This window comes from Ceratotherium simum, chromosome 7 (genome assembly GCF_057802395.1).
Source record: "Ceratotherium simum simum isolate JZ-2026a chromosome 7, ASM5780239v1, whole genome shotgun sequence".
In the NCBI taxonomy this organism is placed as follows: Eukaryota; Metazoa; Chordata; class Mammalia; order Perissodactyla; family Rhinocerotidae; genus Ceratotherium; species Ceratotherium simum.
In genome coordinates, this window is record NC_141906.1 from 44202909 (window position 1) to 44227776 (window position 24868).

The following is a 24868-nucleotide window of genomic DNA, read 5'->3' on the forward strand; positions in this document are numbered from 1 at the left end:
GCCTACAGAGCAAGCATCCAGAGCAATTTTTAAAGCAGAAGGTAAACAGGAATTACCTCACTCTAAATTCTATATTTATAGATCAATTTTAAATTTGGTTTCACCAAAACCAATCAAATAAGGTGTAAAATTCAGGAAAGCTGATTGTTCACGAGGGCAGAGTCTTTCTCCTCGGCTGTATTTTGCTGGGGTGAAGAAGTCTCTTCAGGCTAATAAACAGTAAGGACAGAATCTTTCTTCTCTAAGCAATGCAGAAAACACATAGTTTTGATATTAAGATGCCAGCTTTAGAGTGTGCCTGCTCACCACACCCTTTTTCCTCGCAAAGATAACAAAAATAATGACCAGGATAATGGTCCTAGGGTCTAACTATCCTTCCAAGTTGATTGGAGTTAAGTGTTTTTTAAACCGTTCTGAAGAAAAACTTGTGACAATGTCTACAGATGGCTACAATCATCTTTTGATTTTTTTTTACATGTTTAAAGTCCAGCTTTATTTATTTAGTTCTAGGGTATTTTATTCTATTCATCAATATACAAGCTACACTCAGATATTTTGTTCTAACCTACAGGAATTTTTATGAAATATTCTAATAACATTCTTATTTATGAAAAGAGAGTTTAAGGAGGAGTAAATAAAACATCCATGTTGGTTAGACATTTAGTTTTGTTGTGGAAGGATGACCAGTGTTTTAGGAATTAGGATCGACAGGTTGTTAAAATTTTATTCTGTGTGACAGCCAGAGCATTCATTGAACTGGTTATTTCACATCCCCTTGGACCACACCACAGTTCTCTTATCTTTTGTCTCTTCTTTCCTGGATCTTTTCATCCTCTTTTTAGGTACAAACCGGAGTCTGCACTAACTTCACCACTTGATCATCTTAAAACATGTTTCACTTACTAATAGCCTTGCTTGTCTGGGTCTAAGAAAAAGAAGGCATTCTGCATGAAAGCTGGGGTAGTGAGAAGCCTGGCAAATGTTTGGCAGCCTTTCTCAGGGTGGTCTGAGATTGAGAGAACAGAGGATAGCACTGAATCCCAAATACTGGCAATACAGCTCAGGGAATCGTAGGGTTAACCTTCATTATAAATAGGGCTTGCAGAATAGGTTTTATATTGCTTTTATGAATTATACTCTCCTTGGTCAGTCTAGATGGTCAAAAAGAGTTACTGGTTAATTAAGGAGACAGCTCACTGGAGTAAAAGCATGAAATAATTTTAGTTTTTCTAATAACTGCCTCCAATTATAAAATTGTTGAATATCCCTTTCTTTCTGTCTTGCCTTGTTAGGCACCTTTGGAAAATACTGTGGAAGAGGTTCAGGAACTTCTTTGGCCATTTGCCATTTACCAATGCCTCGTTCATCTGTAGATATATAGACGAACTACACTATCACTAGGAGAGCACAGCACACAGGTCTCCCTTAGGGATTGTCTGGTTCTTTGTGATGCTGGTGATCTCTGCTGATGTGGTGGTTTCCTGGTCTCATGTTTGCATGTGTTTCCTTAGTGTTGTTTTCCCTTGAAGGTGGTAAGATTCAAAAGCTAGATCAAGTGGGTTTGATTGCTACTCTAAGGAGTGTAAATTTTGTTTTTAAGTTTAACGAGAAAGCTTGGACAGATATTAATAATAACATGATCTGATTGCCACTTTAGGAAGAAAATTACGGAGTCAAAGATGGTCTGTACAGGAGCATCAGTGGAGGCAGACACCACTTACGGGGCTGTTGCAGAAGCCTAGAGGAGAGTTCGCTGTGGCTAAGATTAGAGGAATACTGGTGAAGCAGCTGGATTCAAGATATATCTTGATTGCAGAGCTAATAAAACTGGTGAATTGGATGCAAGGTGTGAAAGAAAACAACGAGTGAAGGACCAGAGGTGCACCCCAAATCTGCAAGGCAGCCATTAAAAATACTGCTGAAGGTGGGAGAATATCTTGGTGCTCAACTGGAGACAATAATGAGACTAGGAAGCAAATGATATAATCCGAGGGTAGCAACTTCAAAAAAGAAAACACAGTGGAATAATGTTGGCAGAGCAAAGGTCCGTCCTTCCTCTCTGACCCCATGAGTCCGCATGGACTCATTTGTTCTTCCTCATGCAGTGGAAATTTATCTGGTTTTAGGGCAAGTGGTATCATCAAGTGAAAATAGATGTCAAGTGAGATGGAATATAGACAGGGCTTGTAGAAGGAAGATCAAGAATCCAGAGAGATTTATTCATAATCTAATGATACTGAAGGTACACAGGGACTGAGGATGTAAATGAGGCTAGAGGATGAGAGTGTTAGCAGAAAAAGCATGAGGGGTCCCCTGATCCCAGCACTATTAGGTAAAAGTTACCATGGAAAATAGATGAAGGCACATGTTAATGATAAGGGATGAGAAATGTTGAGCAGGAATATTTGGTTTAAAGGCCAAATTATAACTTACCCGTGCCAAGTAAGTTGGAATGTTAGCATCATGGTACACACATCTTGCGTTGATAGGAAGGCATGGGTGGGGTTCCTTTCTCTGTTTTACACTTTAACTTAGTGAGTCTTTTCTAATTTCTACATTTACTGTTGAGTAGAGTAATTGTGACATCAGAAGAAAATCATCCAATCACGGTCTTCTGCTTTTCTTTTAAAATTTCTTCTCACTCATTTTATTAGTCTTTTATCCTTTTCTCATATCCACACTTCTTCTTCTGTCTCACTTCTCACCTGCTCTATACGTTACGGTATATTGTACAATGTACTAACATTCTAACATCTCATTTTAAGTCTGAAACTGATTTTTCACAGTTTTTGGGCCCAGGATTTTAGAAATACTCAGCTGGAATGTATTTCTTGTCATGAATCTCAGCCATCTGACATCAACCTTTCACTTTTTTGAAAGTGAACATTGTTGTCTGGATGACCAGATCATCATGTCACCTTGTGACATCACTAATGGCATCATCTCCATATCTGTACAGCAAGCATCTAGGTGGTCCCTTTCATATGAAAGATAAGGCAACATCTTCAAACTAAACATGAAATTTGTGACAGCTAAACATTATTCCTTCTCTGTTAAATCTTAAACATTGGTATGTTTATTAACAAATTTACATATGCTGCTTTATTAGTACTTATGTCACACTTTGTTTTGAAACCTTGCTATGACCCATTTGATGAACTTTGAAGTTACAAGATTGCCTCTTCTAGGATGTGAGAAGAGGGGGAAGAAAGGATTATATAAAAGTAATTTAACTTTATGAATTGAGAAGATAGTTTTGTCATGTTAGAGGCTCACTAAATAATGAGCAGATCATATATGTTAAATACTTCTATTGAGAGATTGGCTCTCCAATACTAAGAGCTTCTTATACACTTTTTAGCTTTGAAGGAAAGATTGAAAGTGGTTGGCATAAGTCAACAATGTTACTTTGTTAAGTATGCTTTGCAAAATGCAAATGTCTTCCAAGACGCTAATAATTAGAAACTATGATAGCAGCCTTCTGTTATAAGTTTAATTAAGATGGAGGAATGAATCTGTATCTGTATTAACAAAAGGCCAAAGACTTGCTGAACAAGCTAACTGGACTTATGACAATGGATTGGCAAGATAAAGCTTGCAGATGCCACCTATTGAGGCAGCGACAACCTTCACATTTAAGGTAATACTGCTCCTTCTTAGACCGCTTTACATCTAATTATGTATTCAATATTGCCTTCTCATTGTATTGTAGGCTTCCTAAAGGCAAGGATCATATCCTCAGAAATTTTCACAATGTCTGGCATTAAATAAATATTTTTGAATCAATAAATATTGATTGAATAATCTAACTTTAATTTGGGAAGATTAATCAAGTTGGGAAACTGCTAATTAATACAGTGATTTCTTCTATTAGTCAAACTTTAATTAGCTATAAAAAATTGAGATAGGAGTAAGCAAAGAACAAATTTCACAAATACGTTAGTCATTGTAATTGTTAGTTTCTATCTTCCCTTTCTCCAACAAACCTTTTCTAGATATGATTTTGATCTGCCTTTTGAGAGATATGTAATAAATAGCCAGTCATCCCATGAGTAGCAGATAGAAAAAGCCAAGGGTCTAGAAATTAATAAATTATATAGTCAATTCTCAAAAGGTATATGTGTAACCCATTTTTGTGTATACTGACACAAATACCATTTGATATTGTTTGTGGGCATAGAGGAGACCCTCATCACCCAACTGTTAAAAGCAGAAACTGAATATTTATTAAAATCCCAATATTCTTTAGTAACAAAACATATAGAAACAATTCTGGATGAGCTAAGGAAGTGTTTCTTAAACTATGTTTGAGGAGTATAGTTAACTTCATTGGCTATTGCGTCTGTCTGAGTAATTTCATTCTGATTTGCTGTATATGCTGCTGTGTGTGCGTGTGGCGGCCTTATTTTGTATGATAATATCTTTTTAAAGGTGTTCTTCTCTAAAATAGAAAACACTGGAGGCATCAGTTGAGGAATGACAAAGGGCCTAGTAGCTGAAAGAGCTGAAGTTAGTTAGGGGTTTAACAACACACAAATATTTTGAAATCAATTAGTTCACTAAAGATGTTTGGTTCAAAGGTAACTATCAGAGATTCCACAAAAGTTCCAAGGGAAAAACTACCAGATACATCCATCAACAATTATAGTGTAAGAAAAAGAAAGTAGACTCTCTGGCAACTTGTTAGGAGCCAAGAAAAGTGCCTTACCTAAGATCATCAGGGCTTCAGACAATGCAGTGAAGATTGGGGGTACAACCATAGATGGATTAGCTCCTTCATAATCCACTCAGGATGCATCTTTGCTTTGGCTGCAAATCTGCTTTCGGCTGGATATGAAGAATCCAGTTATGAATTCCTAAAGATTGCCTCTAGGATAAAATGGATGCATGCAGGCATCCTATATACAAGGACCACCATTTGCAAACCTTCTAAATACTTTTAAAGAGAAATGCTCTATAATATGATAGGAAGAGGACAGGGAGGATGGCATTTGTTGAGAATCTACTGTCAGTTACAGTAAAAGGCACTTTCAATGGTTAATCTTACTACTTTTGTCATCCTGCAAAAACAGAAACCAGTTTAAGAAGCAAAGCATTTATCTGGGATCAAAGAATTGCAATTCCAGGACCACAGATTCAGATAGAAACCCAAATAGAGTCCCACTAGGGAGTAAAAGTCAGGGGCTTTTAAAAGCAAAGAAAGGAGGTTGTATTACAAAGAATTTTAATTGGAGTAGGAGGTAGAGAAACATTGACTATTGCTTCTATCTTTAGAAGTCCACAATCCTCAGTCTTTGTGATCAGGATGTCCATTCTCCTGCTGACTTCTCAAACAATTGCTTGTAAAACAACTGCTGTTTTAGCCCAGCCCAAAGTTCAAGACAGCAAAGCAGTTTCTCTGGAAAGGCAGCCCTAAGGCCATTTTAAAATGGCTCCACTATAGTCCATTTCGACAATTTGAACCTGCAACATTCTAGTGAGGTAGGGAAAAACGCCAGTTACAGAAGAAGAAACTGAGAATTACAGAAATTTGGAGACTTGTTCAGGTAAGGGGGAACAAAAGAATTCAGTTTCATCAGTTTCTATGTTGACGTAGGGTTAAGGAACTAACGTGTTTTGGTGGAGCTGTCAGGACTAGAAATGCTTCCCAAGCGTGACCAGTTAGGAATTAGGACAGAGAATCTGACAGCAGGGTAATCAACAAGGAAGAAAAGCAGCACTTCAATGCACTTCGCAGTCGAAATTCAGCAATTTCTGGATAAGGGCAGCAAAGAAGCCAGTAAGTACAGTTCTTCAGGAGACAATTAGGGCCGTTTTCAGTAGCCCCCACCACGGACTTTGTCCGCGTTACTGCTGGATCAACACAATGGAAGCTGCCAGCCAGCAGGAAGAATATTGTCTCCTCCCCTTGCAGGGCTTCCTCTCTCCCTCTCTCCCCCTCTCCCCTAGAGGTCCCCAGGGACCTAAGCAGCCAGGAGTTGTTTGGCGCTGCCTCTGGACGGACCTGGAGGGCAGAGGCGGGGCTTTGCGGATGGTCAGCAGCTGAGGCACGCTGCCAGGCTCTCCGGGCCACTGGGTCCCCGAGCGCGCGCTCTCTGTTCTTCCGCAGCCCCGAGGCTCCCTACGGCAGGCGGCGCCCCAAGCTCAGTCCCGAAGAAGCCATGGCGAAGTCCAGGGGCCGTCTGTACCTTTGGATGTGCTTGGCTGCAGCGATAGCATCTTTCCTGGTGGGATTTATGGTGGGTAAGTGCACGGACCCCTTCCCCTAGCCCGTTGCTGGTGCTCCTCGCTGCAGCCTCCCCTCAGCGGAGAAAGCCTGGAGCTGGAGGGCTGGGGCTGTGTGCTGGGCTCGCCCGGCCAGCTGAGCTCCCTCGGCATGGCGAACCTGGTAATTTCAGCAAAAGTGGAAACCGAATGGAATGCATTTTGGCTTTCCTATTCAAGTGTGACTGAAATTCAGATTTGTTAAATACTCACTGAGTTTAGGGTACTGTTAAGGGCTGTAGAAAGACAATTTAGAATTGTCACTATCCGAAGGGATGAAATAAGATGGTTTCATTCATGGCACCATTAATGAGTGAAAACTTGCCACTAATATGGGCAGCAAAAACTGCCCTTCCCTCATCATTTATTAAATAAGTATTTGTGGAATGCGCCCTGTGTGTCAGGCACTGTGCCAAGAACTAGACACCCCCTCCCAGAACAAGACAGACAGAGAGGTCCATGTCTTAATGTATAACATCCTTCATATAAAACTCGTTTTAAGCAACTCAAAATTACATTATACATCGGAATTGGAATTTTCTGCATTTAATATGAATATTTTTGTAAATATCACCATGATCTATTTTTTAGGGAAGGGCTATTTTTTGGGTCTAGTTTTTATAAAAATCAAAAGCAATTAATTATGTGTCTGTGGTGTGTATATGTTTATGTATTCTCCCCCCAGGCTGGTTTATTAAGCCAGTCAAAGAAACAGCCACTTCACTGCGCTCTCATCAAAGTATACGGTGGAAACTGGTATCCGAGATGAAGGCTGAAAATATTAAATCATTTCTTCGGTAAGTTTGTTTTGCATATTTGATCTTAAAAATAAAGTGCTTAAAATATTGCAGAGCGAGAAGTGTATTAAAACTGGTTATATTCATGTGGGTAATCTTTGTGTGAAATTATATATCACATTAATTTCTAGTAGTTTAAAATGTCCCTTTAAACCACTCTTAGGATAAAATCCATTTGAATGTTGTAGGAGTTAAGTCTTTTTTCCCTAACTTCATCTACAGAAAAAGTATCTGGTTGCTTTATTAGATGTTTCAACTTCATGTAACTTTGGACTGCAACTGAAGGTTATTCTTTGTTCCTCATGCCTGGCTTTAATCAGCCATTTTATTTAAATGTCCATATTCTGTCAGGAAGACTTAGATGGTTGTAAACTCTGATTTAGAGGAAAGGAGATTAGAGTTTCAGATTGTGTCTGCCACAAACCTTTATCCCATGTTGCAAATATGAGTAACACAGATAAGACAAAATGAAAGCAAAAGGATCAGTGCAAATCCACCAGCATGAAATACAGTGATGTTCAGGAGAGTGAGTATGAGCTCCTTGAAGTTAATCACCATGACATTTACTTCTCAACTTACTCTTTCAAAGGAGTGTCTGTCATAAAAAAAACAAACCCATCTTTATTAAAGTATAATTTACATAAAATAAACTGCATCCATATACAGGCTACAATTTGAGAGTATGGACAGATGCATAATATACTCAACAAACCACTTCCTTAATTAAGATACAGAAAATTTACAATTTATTCCTCCCTTCACCCCTGGCCCTAGGCAATCAACTGATCAGTTTTATGTCACTATGGATTTCTTTGCATTTTCTAAAATTTTGTATAAATGGAATCATACAATATGTGCTTGTCAAAACTGACTTTAGTGGAGCCATTTTAAAATGCACTCAGAGCTGCCTTTCCAGAGAAACTGCTTTGCTGTCTTGTTCTGGGCCACACCTTTGGACTGGGCCAAAATGGTAGTTGTTTTACAAGCAATTGTTTGAGAAGTTAGCAGGAAAACAGACATCCTGATCACAAAGACTGAGGATTGTGGGCTTTCTGAAGATAGAATCAACTGTTAATCAATGTTTAGCCAAGACTAGCTCTCTGCCTCCAACTCCAATTAAAATTCTTTGTAATACAACCTCCCTTCTTTGCCTTGAAAAGCCCCTGACTTTTACTCCCTAGTGGGACACTATTTAGGTTTCTACTTGAATCTGTGGTCCCCAAATTGCAATTCTTTGATCCCTAGGAAACACTGTGCCTCTTAAAGTGGTTTCTGTTTTTGTAGTTGACATGCTCTTTTGTGTATGTCTTCTTTCGCTCAGTATGATTTTGGAATTCTTCCAGGTTGTTCCATGTATCAGGTTATTGCTGAGTAGTATTCCATTGTATGGATAGACTACAATGTGTAGTTGATGGACATTTGGGTTGTTTCTAGTTTTTGATTATTGTGAATAAAGCTGCAGTGAATGTATGTTTACAAGTTGTTGTGTGGACATATGTTTTCCTTTCTCTTGGAATGGCTGTGTTGGATGACAAGTATATGTTTAACTTTTTAAGAAAACGCCAAATAGATTTCAAAAGTGGTTGCACCATTTTACATTCCTACCTTTCATGTGTGAAGTGTACCAGTTACTCCACATCCTGGTCAACGCTTAGTATTGTCAGTTGTTTAAATTTTAACAATTCCAATGGGTATGTAGTGGTATCTCATTGTGCTTCTAATTTGCATTTTCCTGATGACTAGTGATGTTAAGCATCCTCTCAAGTGCTTATTGGACATTTGTATATCTTTTTCTATAAAGTCTCTGTTCAAATATTTTCTTATTTCTAAATTGCTTTGTTTTCTTATAACTGAGTTGTAGTTCTTTATATTTTCTGGATACAATTCCTTTGCCAGACATGTACTGTGAATATTTTCTTCTGTTTTATGGCTGGCCTTTTTTGTTTTCTTAGTGGAGTTTTTGAAGAGCAGAAATTTTTAATTTTGGTAAAGTCCGGTTGATCAATTTTTTGTTTTATGTTTCATACTCTGTGTCGTATCTAACTTGGCCCGGGAGATGTTATAAAGATTTTCTTTTATGTTTTCTTTTAGAAGTTTTATAATTTTTAGCTTGCACATTTAGGTCAATGATCCACTTCAAGTTAATTTTTACGTATGGTATGATGTAAGAGTTGATTTTTTAAATACGAATATTCACTTATCCCTGCCACATTTGTTGAAAAAACTTTTCTTTCCCCATTGAATTGCCTTGGCATCTTTGTCCAAAATCACTTGATCATAAATGTCTTGCCTGTTTTTGGATTTTATATTTTCTTCTATTGATCTGTTGATCTATATATCTATATATCATTTGAAATATAGAAATCCACGCTATGCAACAAGCCATAGTATCTTGTTTAGTGTAGTTTAATAGTAAGTCTGAAAATCAGATAGTTAATCTTACAAATTTTCTTTTTAAAAATTGCTTTGAGGGCCTGCCCAGTGGCGCAAGTGGTTAAGTGAGCGCGCTCCACTTCGGTGGCCTGGGGTTCGCTGGTTCGGATCCAGGGCGTGCACCGACGCACCGCTTGGCAAGCCATGCTGTGGTGGCATCCCGTATAAAGTGAAGGAAGATGGGCACGGATGTTAGCCCAGGGCCAGTCTTCCTCAGCAAAAAGAGGAGGATTGGCAGATGTTAGCTCAGGGATGATCTTCCTGACAAAAAAAAAATTGCTTTGACTAAGTCATTTTGCATTTCCAAGTAAATTTTATTTATTTATTTTATATACATATACTTTTATTTACCTTCATCCTTTACATACTGTTTTGGATCTTACCATTTCCTCTTCCAAATATCTTACCTATGTTTCCATATCATCTTTTTTTTTCCCAAATAAATTTACAATCAACTTCTCAATTCCTATAAAAAACAAAAAAAAAGCATGCTGTAATTTTGATTAAAAGTGCATTGAATCTATAGATGAATTTGGAAGAGAAGTGACATCTTTAAAATATCAAGTTTTTCAATCTCTTTATTCATTCATCATAGGGATGTATCTTAGTTTAACTTTTCACCCACTGAGGGACATTTGCATTGTTCCAAGTTTTTGGCTATTATGAATAAAGCTGCTATTAATATTTGCATACAGCTTTTACGTGATCATAGGTTTTCTTTTCTGTGGGATAAGTCCCCAAAAGTGAAAATTGCTAAGTTGTATGGTAAGCACATTTTTAGTTTTTGAAGAATCTTCCAAACTACTTTCTTTTTTTCTTTTAAACAAGTTCTCTTAGACTTTTTTTTTTTTAATTTTTATTTATTTATTTATTTTTTCCCCCAAAGCCCACAGTTGTATGTCATAGCTGCACATCCCTCCAGATGCTGTATGTGGGACACGGCCCCAGCGTGGCCAGAGAAGCGGTGCGTCGGTGCGCGCCCAGGATCCGAACCCGGGCCGCCAGCAGCGGAGCGCACGCACCCAACCACCAAGCCACGGGGCCGGCCCCTCCAAACTACTTTCTAGTATAACTGTATCATTTTACATGTTCCATTGGTATTATAACTATTTTTAATTTTACCCATTCTGACAGGTTCATAGTGATATCTCGTTATGGTTTTAATTTGCATTCCCCAAATGGCTAATTATGTTGAACATCTTTCGCTGTGCTCATTCACCATCTGTATACCCTCTTCAGTGAAATATTTGTTCATGTCTTTGACCTATTTTAGATTTGGATAATTTTTTTTTCTATTGAGCGTTCTTTGTATTTTCTAGATATATGTCTTTTGTTGGCTTTGTGGTATACAAATATTTTTCCCAGTCTGTATTTGTCTTTTCACGTCTTTACAAGGTCTTTTGGAGATCAGTTTTAATTTTAATGAGGTCCAATTTATCAGTTTTTCTTTTTATGGATCATGCTTTTGGGTTCATGTCTAAGAACTCTTTGACTAGCCCTAGATCTCTCTTCTCCTTCCAAACTTTATAGTTTATATTTTACATTAAAGTTTTTGATTCTTTTAGAGTTAATTGTTGCGTAAGGTGTAAGGTTTGGCTGAAGTTCATTCTTTTGCCTATGGATGTCCAGTTGCCCTAGCACCATTTGTTGAAAGACTATCCTTTTCCGTTTAATTGCTTTTGCACCTTTGTCAAAAATCAGTTGGGCATATTTGGATGAGTCTATTTCTGGGTTCTGTATTCTGCTCTATTGATCTAGGTGTCTACTGTCTGCCAGTACCACGCTGTCTTGATTATTGAAGTTATATTGTAAGACTTAACAATGCGTAGAATGATTCTTCCCACTTTATTCTTTTAAACAATTGTTTCAGCTATTCTATATCCTTTGCCTTTTCATACAAAATATAGAATAAACATATTTATGTCTAGAAAAATCCTTGCTGGGATTTTGATAGAAATTGCGTTAATCTTATAGAGCAATCTGGGAATACGTGACATTTTTACTACGTCCAGTCTTCCAATCCACGAAGAGGTAAGTCTCTCCAATTATTTAGGTCTTCTTTGATTTCTTTTATCAACATTTTATAACTTTTAGGGTGCAGATCCTGTGTATGTATTGTTTTATATCTAACATATTTATATCTAAGTATTTCATTTTCTTTGGAACAAATTTAAATCATATCGTGTTTAATTTGTTTCCATATGCCATCTTCAAATAGGGACAATTTTATTTTTCGCTTTCCAAACTTGTGTGCTATTTACTTTTTTTTTTTCTGGTCCTTACTGCATTGGCTTGAATTCCAGTACTATGCTGAATAACAGTGATGAGAGCAAACATCCTTTCCTTGTTTCTGATCTTAGGGGGAAAGCATTCAGAGTGTCACCATTAAATGTGATGTTATCTGCGGATTTTTGGTAGATGCTGTTTATCAAGTTAAGGAAACTCTCCTCTATTCTAAGGTTGCTAAGAGGTTTTTTTTTTTTTCATCATGAATGGGTATTAAATTTTGTCACATGGTTTTTCTGCATCAGTTTATATGATCATATGATTTTTCTTCTTTATTGGTTAGTATAGTGATTCTTTTATTTCCTTTTTGATTTTTAGGGGGGATCAAATTCTGTCATGAAGGGTGTTACAGTCTCCTCCAGGAATGTGAAATTGTCTATTTTTTCCATGCTTTAAGTTAAATTTTTGCTTTACATATTATGAGGTTTATTTATTAAGCATATGCACATTAATGTTGTTATGTCTTCAAGACAGAACTACACTTTTATATTTATGAGATGTCCTTCTTTATCTTTGGTAATAATCTCTATCTTTGTTTATTTTATTTGGTATAAATATAGCCACATCAGCCTTCTTATACTTAGATTTGCATGACATGTCTTCTTCCATCCACTTACTTTTAACCTAGCATTTTCTTTACAATTAAAGTGTACCTTCTATAGAGAGCATATAATTGCCACTTGCTATTTTATGCATTTTGGTAATCTTTATTAAAGTGTGTCCCCTGTAGGCAGCAGATAGTAGCAACTTGCTATTTTATACATTCTGGTAAACTGTGCCTTTTAATTTGAGTATTTAGTCTGTTAACACATAATTCTACCACTTTATTGTTTCCTGTTTGCTGCCTTTATTTTTGTTCCTTTACTTCTCATTTTCTGCCCTTATTTGGTAGTGAGGAGAGTAAAATTTTATTTCATTTCAATTTATCTTTTGCCTATACCTCTTTGCATTGGCTTTTTAGTAGACACTCTAGGGATTGTGTTATGCATCTATAACTCTTCACTGTATTCTTAAAGTTACTATTGTACCACTTAATATAAAAGCAGAAAACTCACATTTCTATGTCCATTTACCCTCTCTTCTACTGTCCTTTATACTGTAGCTGTCAAAAGTATCATATATACATACAATATAAACCTCACAAAACAATGTTGTAATTTTTTCTTTGAACAGTTATATGTATTGAAAGACAATTAAGAGTTAAAAAATAGTATTTTGTATTTCTCAGATATTTTCAATGATCTTCAGTTGTTTCTGAAAATTTAGGTTATCCTATGGTATTTCTATTTAGTCTGAACAACTTTCTTAAGCCTTTCCTGTAATGTGGGGTCTGGTGGTGACAAATTCTCTTAGTTTTTCTTCATCTACAAAATCTTTATTTCACCTGAATTCTTGAAGCATATTTTTCCTGGATATAGAATTCTAAGGTGACTTTGTTTTCTTCTCCTTTCAGAACTTTAAATGTTTTTTCACTGTCTTCTGGCTGGTGGTGACATCCGATGAGAAGTCCACAGTCATTTAAGTTATATAACATATGTCATTTTTGTCTTTAATTTTCAGCATTTTTACTATGTGCCTAGGCATAGTTTTCTTCAAATTTATTCTGTTTACAGCTCTCCGAAATTCTTGACTTTGTAAATTTCTGTTTCTCCCTAATTTAGGAAGGTTTTATTCATTATTTCTTACAATTTTTCTGCAGCATTCTTTCTCGTCTCCCCTTCTGAGACTCCAATTAAACTCTAGAATCAAAAAAGCAAAGTGAAGTGCATGCAGTATGGTGTATTTCCTCCCTATCTGTCCTGTGACTTGATGAGATCACCAAGTTCCATCTTAGTTTCTGTGGATGAACTAGAACAAGCTATGGTAATAAGGAATGAAAACAGCTATACTGTTCTTATGAAATCTGAGCTAATTTATGACTGAGGCACATCAGATATCAAAGCTAATTCAAAATGTCTGTTTTGAGGTGCTTGTTTGGCGATAAAAGAGTCAGCATGCAGTAGGATGGATGTCACTTGAAAAGAGGCTCAGTTCATATTTCTCATGCAGTATGGTAAAATAGCAGAATGTCTTACGAAGAGAGACAGAATGCTTATATTTAAATTTGTGTGTTAGGAGACCAGATATATGGTAACACTATTGAACTCTGTCTGCAGCATATCATGAAGTGTCCAAAAGAAATCACCTAGAAAATTACATGAGGTGATGCTCTTGACAAAACATTAAAATTCATGTCTATTTTATCTCTATTTTGCTTTAATGTGTAATATAGCATGAGGTGTTAAGTTATGTGTGAATAGTTTGAATGACGATTATCCTGTTGAAGTTGGCTTTTCTTTTCTTTACATCTAACTGAATACAGAAATTGCACACCGAGAATCATAAGAACAGAGGTAGAGTAAAATACATTGAATTAGGAACTGAAGACTTTTTAATGAGTGAAGAGGAGTGACTCACAGTTTTGACAGCACCTAGAAGGTGTAGTAGGTGGTGACTTTTGGTATGAGCTTTAAAAGAGTTGTTATTTTTGAAAGAAAAAGGAAAAATATTTGAAAGAGCCAATGGGGAGTACAAAGGTCTCCTAGCTGGTCTTCTAGCCCTGAGATATTTGGGGCCTGGGAAATAAAACAGCCTGCAGGTGAGCAGGGTCCTCTGAGGAAACCAGTCAAGGCAAGGAGATCAAGCAAACGTTCAGACAAGGGGCTGAGGATATGGAATTGTTGATCGTGGATCTAGAGGGTTTATGAGCAATGAAAGATTCTAGGAGGGAAAGGAGGGGTTCAAGACTAGGTTAACGGGATTAGTGTAGTGGGAACGATTTGATTTCTCCCCAGCCCCTTTCTTGTTGGCAGAGCTGCCACTGTTGAGTGTTTGCCCTCCTTCAGGAGGGCCAGTGTTCAGTAAGGATTATCTTCTTTCCAGCCCAGGAATCTCTTAATTAGGCCATAATCCAATATATATAACTCTCTTCCCTCTGGCAATGATTAGTTTGAGAAGGGGTATATGATCCTATTATGCCTAATGAATGGTAGGAAAATTTAGCTGAATCTTCTACAGAAAGTTTTCCCCTGTTAAAGGAAACATAAAAGAGGCACTAGCTGTTCTTGTTTGTACTTGTTTCTCCTGAACATTACAGTGTGAATACATGACGCCTGGAGCTGTAATGACCAACTTGGAACCTTGTGGAGAAATTCAGATGTAAAGTAAAGGATCTCACACCCTGCTGCTCTTTTTTTGCACTTCTTTGTTTCATTTCAGTGGGTTGCCTAAAACATGGGAGGCAAAATTTCGTGGTAAATCTTCTATCTTAATTTAAGGAAATATATTTATTTTTTCCGAATTTTAAGAATATTATTTGTTCACTGTAGAAAATAAAACAATAACAAATTATATAAAGTAGAAATTAAATATTCCTAGCCTCACTGTTTTCTCTATGCATATAAAATAACTTCTGTGTAGAAACATATTAATACTTTCTTTTACAAATATTGTAAGATATTAAATATCTGTAACCTGCAGTTTTCATTTAATGATACAGAAAGGGAAAGCTTCACAGAGGAGAAGATGCTTGAGGAGTCCTAATGGATGATTAAGAGCTTACAGGGTGGGAAAGGGGAATGAATAGAAGTGGTGATAGAGGGCGATTCAGGTAAATAGAAATTTATTTATGTCTGAGAGAAGACCTTGTGCAAAGGCTATGAGGTGGTCATTTCAGGAGAAAAATGAGTACACTGAATGATGTAGAGTGGAGAAGTGTATAAGGAGAGTGGTGGGAAATGAAGGTGGAAGGGTGGATCAGATGAAAAGGGCTCTATATGCCAGGTTGGAGTGTGAACTTTATAATGCAGGGTGTAGGGAGCCATAGAAGGATTTTAAGCAATTGAAAAATAAGATCAAAGATTTTAAAATATGGCTATTTCTCAAGGCCAGACAATTGTGACTTTCAGATTCTAGCCCCAGCATTTAATAGTTATGAAATTAGGAGCAAGTTATTTAACTACTCTCTATTTCCTCATTTGCAAAATGGAGACAATGGAAGAAGGGTTGTGAGAATTAAATGAGGTAACCCATGTCAAAGAACCTGGTCAAGTTCCTGGCATATAGTAAGTTTTCAATAAACATTAATTTTCCTTTACTGTCGACCTTTTTTGGGTGTCCTGTGGTTGACTAAAAAACCAATTTACGAAAGTATTATTGCTCTTCTGATGAGGGAAGGGGGTTTGGGAAACTGTTTTAAAATATTATTTACCTCAAGCAAAGTGAATCTAATTAAGAACTATGTCTGTGAGGTCACTTAAATACTCCAAATCCTTTACACGCAGAATCAAGAGAACATTGTCCAAATTCAGTTCAACGAACTTGTATTGTGGAACTCCTGGATAAGCACTGGGGAACTAAGCACTGGGGAATATAAAAATAAAAGTGCAAGGCCTTGAACTTCAATGAGATAGTAGACAACAGCATACAATATGATAAAAACAACAGAAGTATATGTTAAACAGACTGCCCACCTGGTCTCTGACAAACACTGTGATCTTTTTTTTCAAAATGCCTTCATTTACTGATAAGCAGCAAGAAGGAGCACCATTGGTATAGAGGCAAGACATTTTTCCAGGTGTTTTCTCATACCTGGGCCTCTGCTGATTGTATGTGTTTACCATGGAATGTGTTCTTTTTGGGGGGAGCAAAATGTGAAAACTGCAGTTGCACACAGATATTTAAAAACTGGCATATCTAGAAATTGGTATCTCCAGCTGGGTTTTTTATATCTTTGATACAGAAACTGTAACTTAATGCCTAAAGGATGAATAATGCATCTAGAATGGTTCTTGGGCACATCATCTGAATGTAGGCTCTAACTTTAACTCCACTTGTATTTTGTTTTCATTTTAGTTCTTTTACAAAGCTCCCTCATCTGGCAGGAACAGAACAGAATTTACTTCTCGCCAAGAAAATCCAAAGCCAGTGGATGAAATTTGGACTGGATTCAGCCAAATTGGTTCATTATGATGTTCTCCTGTCTTACCCTAATGAGACAAATGCCAACTATATATCAATCATGGATGAATATGGAATCGAGGTGATGTAGAATTGTTGATACTTTTTGTACTTTATAACTCCACTTTTTTGTGTGAATTGGAATTTAGGGTCAAGTCAAAGTAGAAATTTGTTAATAGTGCAATGGAACTCATGTTTTTTAGAAAAGTTAATAAGTTGCAAATTAATTAATTAGTGTCTACTATGTGTTAGGCACAGTGTTAGGTCCTGAGGTCAGAATGAAGACTAGGACATGGTTCTTTTGCTTAAGTAAGGGGAAGCAGATATTGGAACACATCATTTCAAATCAATATGGTAAGTGCTATGAAAAGCATGGTTAGAGTTCTTTATTTACACAGAGCAGGGTCACTCAGCCCAGCCTGGGAGTTAGAGAGGCTTCCTAAAAGAGTTGATATGTGAGTCATGAAAGATCCTGAGGGGTTAACTACATGAAAAAGCAAGGTAAGAGAATTCTAGGCAGAAGAGAAAATACTAGCAAAGGTTTGGAGACATATACTAGCTTAGTATTGGAGGAACTTAAAGATTTTCTGTATTTCAAGAGTGTAAAATACAAAGAGGGCCATGATAAGAGATAAACTAGTATGTATGTTTCGGGGACAGGTCATAGAAGGGCTTATACACTGTCCTAAAGAGCTCAGAATTCAACTTCAGTCATCAGAAACCATTGACAAGTCCTAAACAGTGGAAAGATGTGCCTAGAGAGACATTTTAGATGGTTTGGGCAGTGTTCAGATTAGACCCAGACTAGGCAAAGAGTTAAAGTTGGAGTCTTAAGACAATATTCCAGGTAAAAGATGATGAAGCCCTGATTTAGGATGTTAGCAGGAATGAGGAAGAGGGATGGATTTAAGAAATAGTTGGGAAGCAGTATTAGCAGGACTTGATTAGTGATTGACTGGAGGAAAGAGGTGAAGACAGAATTCAGGATGACTCCTAGGTGTCTGGTGTGGGTGGTTAGCTAGTGATGCTGTTAATAGTGGTGGGGAATGCAGAACCAGAAGCAGGCCTGGGGTGAGAGAAGATAAATTCAAATTTTGACATGTTGAGTTTGGACATCCAAGCTGAAATCACCATCAGGCCATTAGATATCTAAGATTGAAAGCTGGGTTTCATAAGCCTCTTACCTGTGGATAAAATTTAAAGAGTCAAGGAAATCTTGCAGGAAGGGAGTATAAAATGAGGCAAGCCTTGGACTGGGAATAAAACACAGGAAACATTATTTAAGTGCAGTTGGAACAAAAGGGGCCCACAAAGAAAGCTGAAAGGGAATAACTGGAAAAGAAGGGGGAGAATCATGAGAGTGCCACCTTCAAAGCCCTGTTTTTATACTTCATATGGGAACTTGTAGTTACCTGAGATTACATGCATTTATAGAAGTTTCCACTATTTTGAAGGTAATAATAATTGTAAAGCTCTCTCTTATTGTTGCCAGTGGAACTTACCTATTTAATTATAGAACCAGAGATTCAGAATGCTTCATCCGAAGTGTATACTTGGGGGCAAAATGCATTCTTTAATAACAATCTGGAATATTTCTCTCCAACTTCATGTGTTCAATTCTTGCTAGATTTTCAAAACGTCATACCTTGAGCCTCCACCAGATGGATATGAGAATGTCACAAATATTGTACCACCATATAATGCTTTCTCAGCCCAAGGCACGCCAGAGGTAAAATAAAAGACATTTTTATTTAATTCTTTAAATGTTTCTTTGTTATATAAAACTATGTAGAGAACTAAAACAAAGGAGATTAGGTGGATCATACATGCTGATCTACACTTTGAGGTTCCGTGCTATGAACACCCTCCCTAAAAATAATTAAAAAAAAAAACAGAAAAGGAAAAAATAAAATAAATAAAAATCAGATTCTAATGAAGCAGATGCCACTCTTTGAAATAAGTGCTGAACATGATTTAATTCAGTAAGGGCGATAGAGGTTTTTACAAGCTTTTTTCCTTTCTTCATAGTCTGACTCTGTTATAGATTTAAGATCTGATTTTATAGATTACACTACAGTAGTTATTAAAAAAAATGCTATTATTGGAAATTAAACAGAGTTGGGATTTTTAAAATGACTTTTATGTTTTCTATTTCCTGTGGCTCAGCATACACTGATAATTTCCTCAAAACAGAACATACTATTTAAAATATGTTTCATATATTGTCATTTAACTTTTCAGGATTTTGAAATATTTCAAAAGACTTCTACAGAATTAGCATGGATCTGTTTATTAAGGCCAAACCAGGAAGGATAACTTTTGATGATGCAGTATTGTGGAGTAAACTTATTCTTTGGTTTTCTCTTTAATTATAGCAGTATTATGCTTTTTTTTTTCTTTTTTTTCCCTACAGGGAGATCTTATATATGTGAACTATGCTCGAACTGAAGATTTTTTCAAACTAGAACGAGAGATGAACATTAACTGCACTGGAAAGATTGTTATTGCAAGATATGGGAAAATCTTCAGAGGAAATAAAGTATTGTGTTATTTGCTTTTCTAGAGAGAAGACAGGCTATACCCTATAACTGTAAATGATCAGCTTGCATCACGGTTTCCAAAATTGCTTTCAATATATATAGTCATGCACTGCATAACAATATTTTTCAGTCAATGATAGGCCACATATACAATGGTGGTCTCATAAGATTAGTACCATATGGCCTAGGTGTGTAGTAGGCTCTACCATCTAGGTTTGTGTAAGTACACTCTATGATGTTCACGCAATCACTTAACGATGCATTTCTCAGAATGTATCCCCGTCATTGAGATGTATGACTGTATATATTGTTTTGCTATTTGCCATAGTTGTACAGAAAATCCTGTATAAAAACATACATAAAAGTTACATATCTAGAAAGGGAAATTATTTTTATTACAAAAGCAAAATTTGCTTTTTAAAATTTAATTGAAGGAAATTTAAATTAAAAAATGAAAAGCTCCCCTGCATTATCCAACTCATTGCCCAGACATAATCAATTTTAACAGCTCTAGCCAGACCTAATTCTGTGAAATACGAATATAAACATATTTGTTTCTGTATACTCATTTTACATATTTTATTTTTTTTGCAAAGAGGGCATCATACAGAGTATGTTGTATAACTTTGTTTTTTCACTCAGCAGTAACTCATGGGTATTCTTCCATAACAACACATTGAGAGTTGTATAAATGTAGTGGTTAAGAATATAGGACTCTAGATCCATTCAACCTGGGTTCTTGTTTAGTCTGGGCTCCCTGTTCTTCAGATCTTTTACTGCGAGCAAGTTATTTAACTTGTTGGTGCCAATATTTCCTCATATGTAAAATGGGAATGCTAATATTAGCATAAATCTCATAGAATCCTTATTAGGGTTAAATGACTTTATGTTTGAGAGGACTTAGAATAGTGACTGGTACTTAGTAATTTCTATATACCTGCTTATTAAGTAATACTTCGTTATTTTAGATGGCTGTATAACATTTCACAGTATTGATAAGCAACTTATTCAACAATTCCTCTTGACAGATGCTTGTCTTGTCTTAAATTTGTTACTGTTACGAATAATTCCATTGTGAACATCTTTGTCCATATGACTTGAACATTTGTGTGAAGATTTTTGTAGTACAGATTCCTAGTAGTTGAATGGCTGAATCATAGTGTATATTATCTCAGAAATTTGATAGCCATCATCAAATTGCCCTTCAAAAAGGTTGTGTCAGATTGTACTCCCATTACTATTATAAGAGAGTGCGTTCTGAGTATTGGAATTTGTTTTAGTTAATCAAGACTGATGGTTATCTATCTTTTGCTACAATACTTCTGGTAATGAAGAATTCAGTATCTTACAGGGTAGATTTTCCTATTCGTGGTCAGTTTGGATTGACAGAAAAATGTTTACAATAACACTGTGGCCAATTTTTCACACACTATGACTCTTCTGCATAGGATTTTAAATTAGTTTAGTTACACAAATATTTATAGAGTGCTTACTCTATGATGTGCCAGATTTTGAAGGGTAGAGAGTTAAAAGTAGATAAGACAGGGTCCCTGTTCTCGAAAACACCCCCAGTCTAGTAGGGGAGAAAGACATTTAAAAGATACTTTAAAACACTATGACCCATCCTCTAATAGAAATATATACAAAATATAGAAGTACAAAGAAGGGAGACATTAATTTTGCAGTTTTGGGGACAATAGTAATGTTTCACAGACGATCCACTTGTTTAGAGTTGTATAGAATAAATTATAGTTGTTAGTTCTACCAAGAGAGATTGTATTCAAAGCAGAGAACAGAATGTGTAACAGTAAGATAAAAAACAGTGTCTAAATTTTCTTACATTATTAAATTGATTTTCTCAAATGAATGTCAATCATTTGTCACTTCTACGTTATGGATTTTACATTGTCCCTGCAGGTTAAAAATGCCATGTTAGCAGGGGCCATGGGAATCATCTTGTACTCAGATCCAGCTGACTACTTTGCCCCTGGGGTACAGCCATATCCTAAAGGGTGGAATCTTCCTGGAACTGCAGCCCAGAGAGGGAATGTGTTAAATTTGAATGGTGCTGGTGACCCACTCACTCCAGGCTATCCAGCTAAAGGTAATGGATGAGCCCATCATGGTGCACCTATTTTTGCAAAAATACTACTGCCCTTATAGAAGATATAGAAGCAAACATCTACAGAATAACATTAAAACTAAAATTGTGTGCAGTTATAGTATTTTGGATTACTATTGCTAGGAATTCAAAAACATTTCCCTTGTATTATTTTAGTTTTAAATTTTTGTGAGGTGTGGATGTGGAGAGGGAGGAGTCAGTTGAATTCTCTCTCTACCTTTAGTAGAGTACAGGTTCAGAAACACAGGTCCCTATACCCAAAGTAATATTGCTCTTACCAAAATAGAACTTGGGTTTTTTGAATTGCCTAGTGATTTTATCCTTCTCTAGCTCATATACATTTGTATTTTTAAAAATACCAATGATTTTTTTGTGTTAGTTAATATGTAAAATGTGAAAAGTTTTGACATTTATGTAACCATTTCTACAATCAAGATAATGAACATATCCATTACCCTAAAAAGTTTCCTCTCATCCCTTTGTAACTCTTTCCTCCCAACCCTTCCTGCCCCTTCCCTGCCAATCCCTAGGCAACCACTCATCTGCTTTCCATCAGCATAATTATTTTGAGATCCATTCATGTTGACGTCTGTGTCAATAACTCACTCCTTATTTGTGGAGTAGTAGTCCACTGATGGATATACCAGTTTGTTTATTAATTTACTTGTTGATGGACATTTGGATTATTTTCAGTTTGGGGGCTATTACACATAAAGCTACTATGAATAGTTATACACAAGTCTTTGTATGTATGTGTGCTTTTATTTCTCTTGGGTAAATACATAGAAATGGAATGACTGGATAATATGATGTATGTTTTAACTCTTTTTTTTTTTGGTGAGGAAGATCAGCTCTGTGCTAACATCTGTCAATTCTCCTCTTTTTTTGCTGAGGAAGACTGGCCCTGGGCTAACATCCATGCCCATCTTCCTCCACTTTATATGGGACGCCGCCACAGCATGGCCTGCCAAGCGGTGCGTCAGTGCGCGCCGGGATCCGAACTGGCAAACCCCAGGCCACTGCAGTGGAGCGCGCACACTTAACTGCTTGCGCCACCGGGCTGGCCCCTGTTTTAACTTTTTAAGAAATTTTCAAACTGTTTTCCAAAGTGGTTGTACCACTTTACATTCTAGCAGCAGTGTATGACTGTTCCACTAGCTACATCCTTGCCAACACTTAGTATGGTCAATCTTTTTAACTTTACATTCTAATAGTTATGTAAGTCTTCCAAGTTACAATTCTTTTTCAAAATTTTTGTGGCTATTCTAGGTCCTTTCTATGTGAGTTTTAGAACCAGCTTATCAATTTCCACCAAAAAGCCTTCTGGGAGTTTGATTGAGATTGAATTAAATCTATAGATCAGTTTGGGGAGAACTGACATCTTAAAAAATATTGAATCTTCTGATCCATGAACATAGTACAATTCTCCATTTACTTAGGTATTCTTTAATTTCTCTCAGCATGTTTGTAGTTCCACTGTAGAGATCATACACATCTTTTTTTCACATTTATCCATAAGCATTTCATAGTTTTGTGCTATTTTAAATTACCTTTTAAATTTCAATTTCCAATTGTTCATTGCTAGTAAATAGAAATACTATTGTATTTCCAGAAGAAATACATTGATCTTGTATCCTGCAAACTTTTTAAATTCACTAAATAGTTCTACTAGGTTTTTGTAGATTCCATCAGAGTTTTTACATAGATGATCATGTCATCTGCAGATAAAGGGAATTTTAGTTCTTTGTTTCCAATCTGGATGACTTTTATTTCTTTTTCTTGCCTTATTGTACTGGTTAGTACCTGTAGTACATTTTTGAGAAAAGTTGTTAGAGCGGATATCCTTGCCTCATTCTGGTCCCAAGGAGAAAAACATCCTGCCTATTAGCTATAGGATTTTTTTTTTTTAATTCTTTTTGCCAGATTGAGGAAGTTCACTTCTATCCTAATATGCTAAGAGTTTTTATCTTAGCACATTTATCTAGGAACGTATATTGGATTTTGCCAAATGCTTTTACTGCATCTATTGAGATGATCATATGTTGTTATTATTTACTTTTGTTAAATTATACTGATTGATTTTTTAATGTTAAACCAACCCTGCCATCCTGGGATAAACTCCACTGGGTCACAATGTATTATCCTTTTATATATTGTTGGTGTGTTGTTGGATCTGTGCTAAAATTTGTTAAGAATATTTTTGTCTATAGTCATAAGCAATACTGGCCTATAGACATTTTCTTATAATATCTCTGTCTCATTTTGATATTAGAGTAATATTGGCCTCAAGGAATGAGTTGGGAACTATTTCATCATCTTCATTTTTCTGCAAGAGTTTACATGGAATGGGTTTGATTTTTGTCTATAAATGTTTGGTAGAATTCCCCAGAAAATCCATCTGGGCCTGAAGTTTTGTTTGTAGGAATGTTTTCAACTACAAATTCAATTTCTTTGATAGATACATGGATGTTTAGGTTATCTAGTTATTCTTGAGTGAGCTTTGGTAGTTTGTGTCTTTCAAGGATTTTGGCCATTTCATCTAAGTTGTCGAATGTATGGGCATAGAGTTGTTCATAATATTCTAATATTCTTTTTCCTGTTTTTGGTCTGCAGGTACTACAGTATGTTCCCTTCTTTATTCTTGACATTGGCAATTTGTGTCTTTTTTTTTCTTTTTCTTTCCTGATCTGTCTTGCTAGAGATTTATCAGTCTTGTTGATCTTCTTAAAGAACCAGCTTTGGATTTCATTGATGATCTCTATCATTTTTCTGTTTCTATTTCTTAGATTTCTGCTCTGATATTTATTATATCCTTTCTCCTGCTTATTTTTGCCTCATTTTCTCTTCTTTTTCTTGTTTCTTAAAGTGGAATCTGACGACATTTGTTTGAAACGTTCCTTTTTTCTAAGATGGGTGTTTCAGAGCAATAAAACTATTTTGGCTCAAAGCCAAAGTCTCAATAAGGTTATAAGCCTGACAATACTTTTTAATCTTTTCAAAAGAATATCATATTACTGTTTGAATAAGATCTATATCATTTATTCCCAAGATCTCATAAATTCCCAGTAATTTTTTTCTAGTTATTTCCAGTTTCAGAATCTGGGACAAATTTTTCACACAATTGGTTAATTGAAGCTTCTCTAAGACAGATTCAAGATATCCTTGAGGAAATAAAATATTCTTGTAAAATTCAAGAGAATTATGTGAAATGTCAAAACCAATTTGGGAATCTGTAACCACAATAATTGATTTTACATTAAAATGTAAATGATTTAATTTCTTACTGTTGAATTAAATAGACCATATTAGGTAAGACAATCATTGACTTTTGGGGAACTTTAAAATTTGATATAATTTCAAATGTACAGCAACTCTGCAATAGTAAAGAAATTCCTTTAAACTCCTTTCTCAGGTTCTTCAATTGTTTT

The 24868-nt window shown here is 36.0% G+C and overlaps 1 protein-coding gene across 4 annotated transcripts in view; it reads left to right on the forward strand.

Moving 5' to 3' along the window:
• The first annotated feature begins 5436 nt into the window (after window positions 1–5436).
• The window catches only part of NAALAD2 (N-acetylated alpha-linked acidic dipeptidase 2), a 68650-nt gene continuing 49218 nt past the window's right edge, over window positions 5437–24868 (forward strand). Inside the window, exons 1-8 of one of the 4 annotated variants that reach the window (XM_087433572.1) lie at window positions 5437–5546; window positions 6110–6243; window positions 6950–7061; window positions 11469–11525; window positions 16674–16860; window positions 18406–18507; window positions 19192–19317; window positions 21236–21422. In XM_087433572.1, coding sequence (XP_087289698.1) covers window positions 6162–6243; window positions 6950–7061; window positions 11469–11525; window positions 16674–16860; window positions 18406–18507; window positions 19192–19317; window positions 21236–21422 — 853 coding nt within the window. In that variant the 5' untranslated portion in view covers window positions 5437–5546; window positions 6110–6161. Of the gene's footprint in view, window positions 5547–5985; window positions 6244–6949; window positions 7062–11468; window positions 11526–16673; window positions 16861–18405; window positions 18508–19191; window positions 19318–21235; window positions 21423–24868 lie in introns of those variants that run through there. The other 3 variants (XM_087433573.1, XM_087433574.1, XM_004427453.3) reach the window with 3 other exon arrangements.